General features: G+C 45.3%; 1 protein-coding gene across 2 annotated transcripts; it reads left to right on the top strand.

Annotated features, from left to right (window-relative positions):
- The first annotated feature begins 2142 nt into the window (after window positions 1-2142).
- Window positions 2143-10494, top strand: AIF1L (allograft inflammatory factor 1 like). 2 transcript variants are annotated; one of them, XM_083374938.1, is made up of 6 exons: window positions 2143-2270; window positions 2728-2789; window positions 5609-5675; window positions 8302-8343; window positions 8534-8696; window positions 9890-10494. In XM_083374938.1, exons 1-6 carry the CDS (start codon window positions 2240-2242, stop codon window positions 9975-9977), a joined length of 453 nt encoding a protein of 150 aa, XP_083231064.1. In that variant the 5' UTR covers window positions 2143-2239; the 3' UTR covers window positions 9978-10494. The 2 variants fall into 2 exon arrangements, with proteins under 2 accessions (XP_083231064.1, XP_083231065.1); XM_083374939.1 differs by lacking the exon at window positions 2728-2789 and having other exon boundaries at window positions 2220-2270.

Raw genomic sequence — 10494 nt, 5'->3', positions numbered from 1 at the left:
CTTAACCCCAGCTCCTCAATTCTGCTTTAAAATTGCAATGAGATCTTATAGCTGACGGTGTGAATGTTTACAAATACCTTATTTATTTCTTTTTTTCCAGCCTGGGCGGGACTCTGGAATTTTATTTGTAAGGAACAGCAAATGGAATGCTAACTCCATATTACGCCCATCTACCCCCTGGAGGGATTGTTATCCTGTTTACATCCTAATTCCCCGCATGCATAAGTCAATCGATTTACATTTTAAATATTTAAATGACGCCTTTGATGGTGCTCCCGAAAGAACTAGACAACAATTGCTCAGCAAGAATGCCAAGTGGCTCAAATTAACAGGCACACCGTTCCCTTACGATTAATTTTAGGCTGAGTTAATAACGCTATCTTTAGCTGTGAGCCATGATGGGTTGAGTTGGCCTGACCTGGTAATCCCTAAACTATGATTTAGAGGTTCCGATGGGTGCGCTGACACGAATCAGACCAAAAAAGGAAAATTTATATCTTCACTTGTTAAGTGAATCACTGCAGTTGTCCAGCTAGTAACCCGGTCGTTAAACGAATCCGGCTTCCCCCATTGACTTTGCTTGTCGGAAGGTCGCCAAAGGGGATCACCGTCATAAGTACCTGCCCGTTGCCAAGCCTCTGGATTTGAATCACGTGACCCTGGGGATGCTGCAATCGTCGCAAGTGTGAAAAAATGGTCATCGGTCACTTTCTCCAGTGCCCTTGTAAATTCAAACGGTCACTAAATGAAGTGTAGTAACTTGAGGACTGCCTGTATCCAGCTTCTTAATTTCTTTCCCAAGCAGCCATCAACTCTTTGGGCAGCTGCAACAAAGCAAAGCTAATAGGCTGACAGTCTGAAAGGGGTGAAAATAGAGGAAAGGGGGCTTGGGAGGGAAGAGGAAAACCTGATTCGGCTCCTGGATCTGTGGTGGGGGGACCTACATGACGGGCAGGGTGGAGGAGACCCCCGGCTGCTCTCTCTGTCCTTGACGAAGTTGACAAAGGTCTCCAGGAATGCAGCTGATAATAAGTGCTTTGGGCCCTTCAGATGGTGATTCAGAATCTTGGCTTAAGCAAGTTGGGTGTGGGGGGGCAGGAAGGGCCGTGGCCAACGCCCGTTGGGTTGCATTTCTGAACAAACAAAAAATTATTCCCAGGAAATTCGAAAGCAGAATAGAGCAGGGATGAACTCTTTCTTTCTTTCTTTCTTTCTTTCTTTCTTTCTTTCTTTCTTTCTTTCTTTCTTTCTTTCTTTCTTTTCTTTCCTTCCTTCCTTCCTTCCTTCCTTTCTTCCTTCCTTCCTTCCTTCCTTCCTTTCTTTCTTTCTTTCTTTCTTTCTTTCTTTCTTTCTTTCTTTCTTTTTTCTCCCTCCCCCTCCCTCTTTCTTTCTTTCTTTCTTTCTTTCTTTCTTTCTTTCTTTCTTTCTTTTCTTTCTTTCTCACACAAGACCTGGAAAAAAATAAGGGGGTGGGGAGGGGCGGTTGTCACCCCCGCCCCGGTATCTGAAAGCAGCTTAGGCTTAGCCCCAGCCTATTTTGTGAACACACAACCAACCGACCCCGCAAACCGAGCCAGTGCATTGTAGAACTTCCAAAAAGCATGTTTTCATTTCAGCCCAGGGCAAGGGAAGCTAACAGCATAACGGAGTTGAAAGGGACCTTGGAGGTCATCTAGTCCAACCCCCTGCTCGAGCAGGAGGCCCTCTCCCATTCCAGACAACTGGCTGTCCAATCTCTGCTTATAAGCCTCCAGTGACGGAGCAAGCCACAACTTCTGCAGGCAAGCCCTTCCACTGATTAATTGTTCTCACCGTCAGGAAATTTCTCCTAGGTTTCAGCTTAGTTCTAAGCTGGTTTGGGCCCCTTGGGGGAACCCACGTCTTGCGTTGTGTGAATCCAGCAAGCTCCTGGTGGCTATGAGTCTTGAAGTGCCTCCGTCAGTGCCCGGAGCAAGGCATTCATGGCACAACCCAGGAAAGGGTTAACTTGCCAGCCTGCTTTGCAGCGGCAGAGGGGGAGGGAGGCCCCAGCCTGGAGTGCTGAGCGCTTGCAAAGGCTTCCTCCCCCAATCCCAGCAGAGGAACCGACTTGTGAATGGCTTCATTGAAGAGAAATGGGCTGGCTTAAGCGCACAAAAGTCCGACGGGAGAAAAGCAACACAACCTCGAGCAAGGAGAGAGAGCTTCCAGCCCAGCCCCCCCACCCCCACCCTCCAGGACCGGCCACCAGTATCCCACCATGTCTGTGATGCTCAACGATGCCCCGCAAGGTACGTGGGCTTAGGGGAAGGGTCCCTGCGTGGGTCTGTGTTGGTGTTGGAGAACTTCAAAAGTGCATCAGTTGCTTTCCGGACACACACACAGTCGCTTGTTGTGAATGCAGAGAGGGTCTTTTTAGGGGGCACAGTTTCAATCTCTCCCCCCCCCCACCGCCACCACCCTCCACTCCTTGAAAGGATGACCAGGTGTGCTATTTCCTTCTCCCTCCTCTTCTGTTTTCCCTTTGAGGCTGTGACTTTGAGGTGGGAAATCTTCCCAAGAGAAAGATGGTTTTTTTGTTTCCCTTGATGGGACGGGATGCTTGGGGTTGAAAGAGAGCAAAAAAAAGGCACCCAATAGATAAGGGGAAATATCTGATCTGCCGCTGCACTCGTAAATGAATGCTCTCCCGTTTAGGCGGCAAAATATTCCAGTTTTTCCGCGTGATTTCTCTCGACTTTTCCGCAGGGGGAAAAGCGCTCCGGCTACTGAAAGCTGAGCAAGAAGGAAGATTAGACGAAATCAACAAAGTAAGTCCAACAGTTGCTTCTCTCTGACTCCCCCCCCCTCTTTCTCTCTTGTCACATCGAGCCCACATTCACACAACCTGAATTAACCGGGTCAGCAACAAACCTTGCAAATCTGAGTGCTCAATTTGTGGCACTTAAATCATAATAGCAAAGTTGGAAGGGACCTTGGAGGTCATCTAGTCCGGTCTGCTTTCCTACGGCTGGCAAAATTCGCTTTGAGGTTTATCCCCCAAAAGGGAACCAAACAGTTAGTATCCAGGATGGGAAAAGAACTGGGTTAGTTGGCGGTTGTCTGAATTTTGATCACATGACCGCAGGGATGCTGCAATGGTCGTAAGTGTGAAAAACGGTCATAAGTTCCTTTCTCTTTAACTTTGACCAGTCGGATCACCTGTACATAGATGCAAGTTGAATGGGAGCATTTAATCAGTTTTTTTTTTGCTGAGACTCTAACCTTTGGGGACCAGACAGACAAAGGATCCGTTTTGATTTCTCCCTGCCGATAATTCACAGAAAATAAGGATCAACTCATTCTCCAAAGCGTCAGAAGGCAAGACAAGAAACAATGGATGGGAACTAATCAAGGAGAGAAGCAACCTGGAATGAAGGAGAAACTTCCTGACTGTGAGAATCATTAACCTTTGCCTCCAGAAGTTGTGGGTGTTTCATCACTGGAAGATTTTAAAAAGAAACTGGAGAGGCATTTGTCTGAAATGATGTAGGGTCTCCTGCTTGGTTGGACTAGAAGACTTAGAAGGCTCCTTCCAGCCCTATTCTATTCCAGATCTTTCAAGGACTTCCAGAGACCTCGTTGCCTATTCACCCTATCCCTTATCTTCCCCTTTTTCCAGCCCTCATCTTTGCCAAGAATCGTATTTTCTAGTTAATTTATCATCCACTCACTTTCCGGTGCCCAAAGTCTCTCTCTCTCTCTCTCTCTCTCTCTCTCTCTCTCTCTCTCTCTCTCTCTCTCTCTCTCTCTCTCTCTCTCTCTCTCTCTCTCTTCTCTCTCTCTCTCTCTCTCTCTCTCTCCCCCAAACTGTTGAAGCTTTATTTTGCACTTGCAGTATATAAAGCTCTCCGTTGTCTTGTGAAAACTTTTGGAGGTGGGTTTGGGAGCAGAGGCCTGAAGAAACGTGGAGGCTGGCAATCAGACTTTGCGGCACGCAATAAACCAGCCAGATCGGCACTTTCGGATCCCTCCCTCCCTACATTTCAAAAATGGATCACCCAGAGTAAAAGGCTCCGATTGTCCCTTGGCAGCTTCGGGTTTTTCAGGAGACAATGTGCTGGCTCTTAAAAAAGAAACGCGTGGCTCTTGTTGATGCAATCTAAATGGATTTCAAAACAGCCCTCTGGGTTGAACGGCTGAATTAGGCAAGCCACGGCTTTTCCTGTTTGACATCAGCCTGGGAAAGAGGACAAACCTGCTTGAAAAGTCTCAGGTAGTAACTTCCAGGAATTCCTGGCCTTCTTGCTCAAAGGGTGTATTTTTTTAATCTTAAAATAAATCCCTTTGGGGTACGGCTGAAAGTTATGAGAATCTCTCTCCCTCTGGATTCTCAAAAGGAAAAAAGCACCCAATTTTTATTCATGTGACTGTGGCCGTAAGGAAGGGAGAAAACTGATCATAAATCACTTTTTTTTTCAGTGCTGCTGTAACGTGTCTTCTTAGAAACCTCCAGGGACGGAGCACCACAACTTCTGGTGGCCAGCTGTTCCACCGGTTAATGGTTCCCACTGTCGGGAAGTTTCTCCTTAATTCTAGGTTGCTTCTCTCTTTGATTAGTTTCTACCCATTGGTTTTTGTCTTTCAGTTGCTTTAGAGAATAAGAGGAGGAAGAGGATTTTAACTGGGGTTTTATATTTTTTCAGGGATATCGTTTAATCTTTTTTTAATTGCTCTTAATTTTGGTATTGATGTTTTATATACCCTGCAAACCGCCCTGAGTCCTACGGGAAAGGGCGGTATATAAATAAAATAAAATAAAATAAAATAAAATAAAATAAAATAAAATAAAATAAAATAAAATAAAATAAAATAAAATTCAAATTCAAATTGTGGGGTCCTTGGTTGTTGTTGTTTTTTTTTGCAGACGTCATCACTGCACTGATGATGTTACTTCATTTGGTCATGAAACGTCTGCAAGAAAACAACCTAGCTCAGAGAGCACCAAGGACGCCGGGTACAAGGTTTTGAGCTGAGGGTTGGGCTAGAAGACCTCCAAGGCCCCTCCCAGCACCATGCTCCTATAAATAGAGGACTATCTGCATTCCATTTGTCTGAATTGACTTTTCTTCTTATGCATCCCACGGAGTCTAGTTCAGCTTGGCTAAGAGGATTGTTCTTTATCTCTGCTCAAGGCTCAGCCATGTCCTCTATAATCTCTACTTCAAGATAACTTTGTGCAAAATTGAGCCTCGATCTTAATTCAGGGACTGTTTTCTCTGCTGTTAGTGCTGTGTTTTCTTTTGGGCAGTTTCTTCCCCCCACCCCCACCCCTTTTTTTTAACAGATTGCTCCAGTTTTTGCAACTATTTTTTTTCCCCCACTGCAACACCCAACAAAGCTATTTTCATTGTTCGGTGTAAAGTGATTAAATTTGGCTTCCCCACTAAAATTGCAAAGGGATTCTGATAGCCTGCTGTAATATATACAGGTAATCCTCAACTTAAAGTCACAAGTGAGCCCAAAATTATTATAAACATGATGTTTCTACCTAGGCTACTTGAAAAGCAAGCCACTGGGAGATTTGATTGTTGCTTAAATCTTGTGATAGCCTCCTTTTTAAAAAAATCCTTTTTTCTCTGTGTTTCAGGAATTTCTCTGCGACCCAAAGTTTAGCGATGAAGAGGACCTGGAAGAAAAGCTTGCAATTTTTAAAGGTACTAGTCCACATTGAGTGAACTAGCTGTAGAAAAGCACTTTCTTTTGGGTTAGGGCCAGAAGCACTGCAATTATCCAGAGGATGGAGAAAGAAACGATGCGATGTGATAACCCCCAAGGTTATTACTTTGGATAGATCCATGCCTCTTAAAGCATTCAGACTGAGGAATTCTGGGAGTTGAAGTCCATGCATCGTAAAGTATGTTGAATTCCCCTATCTGCGAAATACCCTGGACTAGACTTCAATTACCTGGAAAAATGAGAGTCCATCTAAACCAAGGAGATAGGAAATCTTTCTGTAGTCTCCTGGGATGGATGGAAACCAGTTTTTCATCTCCAATTTTAGGGAGATCTTAAAAGTCCTATTGCGCTCTCCTCCAGCTTTGAAGTTCTCCAGATGTTTGAGGCCACCACCTCCTCCCCCCTGGCTCCAAACCCAGCACATCTGGAAGGGATTTTGCATCCCACCAGTGGCCAGGCCTCGTGGCCAAATCCGGTCTGAGGAACTGGCAATGGTGGCTAGTCTTTTCCAGCTGGGAAGCAAGATTATCTGTCAAGAATGTGTCTTTGGCTACAAGATCAGGGCGTGGGTGAGGGATGGGAGTATTATTGTTGCCAGTGCAACAGATGTGATAGAAACCTCTGATTTTTAAACACGTTTGGGCTCCTTCGAGATCTCATAGACTACGCCCGTATATTAGATGGTTTCACCCGGAAAAAAGGATGTTTGGCAACTGTTCGAAGTTATGACGGTGCTGAAAAATGTGACTTACAGTCTTCATCTGTTCTCACGCAAAGGAGAACCACTTTTATCCAATTTGGGGTATCTTAGTGGTTAGGGGAACCCTAATTTAGGGGATTGTGGAACCAGTGCTGAGACTGCAGGATCTCCGAGGCTGCAAAGGGTCTTCCCAAATCTTCTGGGCGCAAAATGGTTTGGAGAAGCAAGGGCGGTTTTCTCCTCTCAAAGTATTTTGTCTTTTGTTTTTCCATGAGTTCGCTGGGAGCAAATTCTGGGAAGTGTTGAGCAGCAACACCACACAAGAATTTGAACCTTCAACTCATTTGTGCTAAGCCAGGAAGAGCAAGGAGGCAAGGATTAACAAAACCAAGCATTCAGCAGGTTGTTGGGAAAGGCTTAAATGATCCAGTTTAAGCCTGTTTTATGGATGGATCAGGGGCATTTTTATGATAAGCCCACAGGTCAAAGGAAGGCATGTTATTGTACACCATAAAAGTGTGATAAATAATAAGGGAATGGAGTTTTAAATTTTGTAATTTGCCTTCCTTCCTTCCTTCCTTCTTTCTTTCTTTCTTTCTTTCTTTCTTTCTTTCTTTCTTTCTTTCTTTCTTTCTTTCTTTCCCTCTCTTCCTCCTTCCCTCACTCTTCATTTATTTATTTCATTTCTCCCTCCTCCTTCCTCTTTTTTCTCCCTCCTCCTTTTTCTTTCTCCTTTCTCTACCTTTTTTTTCCTTCTCCTTCCTATCTCCTTTCTCTTTTTTCCTTTCTCTTCTTTCTCTCCCTTCCTCCTCCTTCCGTTACTCTTGTAATATCAAGCACCCAGCCTGATCTCCCAGGAGGAAACAGCTGCATTTGAAGCCTACTTTTTCTCCGAAAACAGAACTTGGAAACCAGCAGAAAACAAGCATCAAAGTAAAGCTGCGTTGAATAGAATAAAATAGCCGGAGGAACAGGAAACAAGTCAAGGGCATTTTCCAGCATCTTGGCATGGGGCTAGCCCTTCAGATCTTTCGGAACAGGGGAGTACGTGTTGCAAAAGAAAAAAGAAAAAAAAGTGAAAACTGGAATACTTTCCCTGCTGACTGAACTGGATAGCGTTTATTCACAAGTGAACTTCAGATATTATTCCTAATCTAATGGAGGCCTTTTTTTTGTTTTTGCTCTGTTTCAACCCCAAAGATTACCAGAAAAAGAAACAACAACAAAAAGAGAGACAAAACCTTTTCTTGCAGAGGTTTACCATCTCAATGTCACAGCCTCAAAGGAAAAATGGAGGAGGAGGGAGAAGGAAAAACGCAAGTCCAGCCATCCTTTTTCTCCAAAACAATTAGAATAACGGGTCTCAGGAAGAAGCAACTGGGTGCAGTTGCACGGAGGACAGCAAACTGGATGAGGAAGAACCCACCTAATTTGCCCCCAGCCATAGCCAAGATTTTGTAGGGCAGAAAAAGGAGGGATCAACATTGTTTCTGACAGCCAGTCCAAGACCAGAGGGACAATGGGGCTGTGGGGAAAAGAATCTTATCATCCATAATGCACCTTCTCTGGGCTCTTAAGCAGCTTCCTCAGTTTCTCCAGCCATCGCATCAAATGCAGCAGAAGCAACCTGTTTGCAGAGAGTCCTTGCGACGTTTTGTGCCTGCTGCAAAGATCGCGGCGGGGGGGGGGGGCTGCAGCATCCAGCCCCTCCTCTTAGTCCCTCATGGTTTCACTTTCCTACGTGTACTCCTCCTTGACTTACCAGCAGAACTGAGCTCAACATTTGTATCATTAAGTAAGATGGAGGGGGTTGGACTAGAAGACCTTCAAGGTCCCTTCTAACTCTGTTATTCTGCCTTGGGTGTGTTCTAGAGGGTGAGCTAACCTCCGCTTCTCTTTTCTAGAAAAATACATGGAATTCGACCTGAATAATCAAGGCGAGATCGGTAAGATATTCCTGTGGCCAAATGACCCCTTGAAAAGAGGGAAGGGGGGAAGGGAGGGGAAGATATTTAGGGTGTGCAAAAGGACCTGTACAGAGGTGGGAGGTACACCCGCCTGGTCTCTGATTTTTAGTGAGCTTCCCCATCGGCAGGCATTAAGTCTCCGGCCTCCTCCGACTCTTCTTCCTTGCAGATCTCATGTCGGTGAAAAGGATGATGGAAAAACTGGGGACGCCCAAGACCCACTTGGAGCTGAAGAAAATGATCTCCGAAGTCACCAGGGGGGCCAGCGAGACCATCTCGTATCAGAATTTCATCACCATGATGCTCGGCAAGCGGTCGGCCGTCTTCAAGCTGTGAGTATCCGAAAGAGGAGCAAAGGCGACGGAACGGACGCAGTGCTTCCGGAGAGGCTGGGCTGAATATTAGTCGCCTTTGCTAGCTTGGCAGCTGCTGCCCAGCCACGACGGTGCCTCGGAAACATGGCTGCAGGAAACTTCTGCAAAACTCTTAAGCCGTTGTCCAAATTCATCAGTTCTCGCCCCAGTTCAAACACTGACCCACAACCAGGGCTGCAAAATGGATTAATTTTTAAAAGTATTGTATAACAATGCTGGTGGCTACCTTGCCCTCAAATCCTTCTATGTTTTCCTTCCTTCCTTCCTTCCTTCCTTCCTTCCTTCCTTCCTTCCTTCCTTCCTTCTTTCCTTCCTCCCTCCTTCTTTCTTTCTTTCTTTCTTTCTTTCTTTCTTTCTTTCTTTCTTTCTTTCTTTCTTTCTTTCTTTCCTAACCTTCTCAAGTTCTAGTTTATTTATTTAAGTTTGTTAGCCACAAAACGTCAGAGAACTGAAGTTGACACCCCATCAATGGAGAAAGGAGCTCCTCTCCCCCCCAGCCCAGCTAAGACGAAAAGATGCATTGCTTTAAAAAGCTAAAATGCAAGAGGAACAAGAATCTCAGGAACAAACCAGGCATTGTCTTTCGGCCCCTGTCCCGGTTTTCATTTCTGTTCCAAGTTTTGAATTCTGGACAGGGAACAATAACTCTGAACTGTGTGTGGGCACAAGAGAACTGGCTTTCCAATTCCCCTCCCTTCCCCTCCTCTTTGCCCTCCGGCGTGTGTCCTTCCTCCATGGCTGACCAGGCCATTCGCTCCAAGATTCCCAACAGGGAAACCATCGATTGTGATGTTAGAAGAACCTTTAACTGGTGTGGGTTAGAGTCAGCCAACTAGGGAAGTGAGGTGGAGCAGTCTAGCCAATCTCAGCAGAGAAAGTTGGAGAGGTTGGGGATGTACAGGTGAGTAACTTTTTTACTCTGTTATTCAAGCCCCAGAAGTCCCCAGGAAGCCCTACTTTAAGACGGGTGGACTTCAACTCCCAGAATTTCCCAGCCAGCATGCTTCTTTAAGCTGGTGGACTTCAGTATTCCCCATCATGCTGGCTGGGCGATTCTGGGAGTTGAAGTCTTGAGGATGAGAATCACTGCTCTAGGAACAAAGCAAGCGGTTCCATTAATTCTCCTGTCCTTTTCTGTTCTTTTCTTTCAGGGTCATGATGTTTGAAGGCAAAAGTCAGGAAACCACCCCCAAATTTTCGGGTCCCCCTCCAGAGAGAGATCTGTCAAGTCTTCCTTAAAGGGATAAGAAAATACGGAACATTTTCACCTCTGACCATCATCGCAAGAGCTCCACTGCATTTAAACCAGCCCATTTTAAGGACTCCATCCAAAGGAACTGCAAGCAAAAACCCACAGGACGTCAAAATGTCACAGAATGATTTTTATTCTCAATTCTAGCAAGCCCCCTCATTCTCCAGATTTCAAGGGGCGTTTTTCAACAGATCAATGCTCTCCAAAGCCCTCCTTTTTCTCTCAGACCTGAAGTTCTTCACCATCGCTTCTGTTCCAAATAGAACAGAACACCTTTCGGAGAAATGGCTGTGTGTGCAGCTGAAAAAAAGCAACCACTTTTGCTTTCAAAGGGAGGGGGGGAAATTCAGAGGATTTAGTCCATAAGGACCCATGCAAATTATACACCAGCTTCTGAGCACCCCAGAATTTTGCATCAAGTGACAGATTGTTATTTTTTTTTAATGGTAATGAAGCAAAGCAAAAATGAAAAAATCAGAAGCAGTCCTAAGCCAGACGGGGCGA

The sequence above is a fragment of the Vipera ursinii genome (assembly GCF_947247035.1).
Source record: "Vipera ursinii genome assembly, chromosome: 16".
Taxonomy (NCBI): Eukaryota; Metazoa; Chordata; class Lepidosauria; order Squamata; family Viperidae; genus Vipera; species Vipera ursinii.
Note: the sequence above shows the minus strand (reverse complement) of the source record. Positions and strands in the feature narration are given on the sequence as shown.

Excerpts from the sequence above, each read along its gene's own strand:
- AIF1L (XM_083374938.1), top strand. The coding sequence starts at position 2,240 with ATGTCTGTGATGCTCAACGATGCCCCGCAAG. Across the intron at positions 2,271-2,727 it reads GCTCAACGATGCCCCGCAAG|GGGGAAAAGCGCTCCGGCTA; the intron begins GTACGTGGGCTT and ends ACTTTTCCGCAG. Across the intron at positions 8,344-8,533 it reads GAATAATCAAGGCGAGATCG|ATCTCATGTCGGTGAAAAGG; the intron begins GTAAGATATTCC and ends TCTTCCTTGCAG.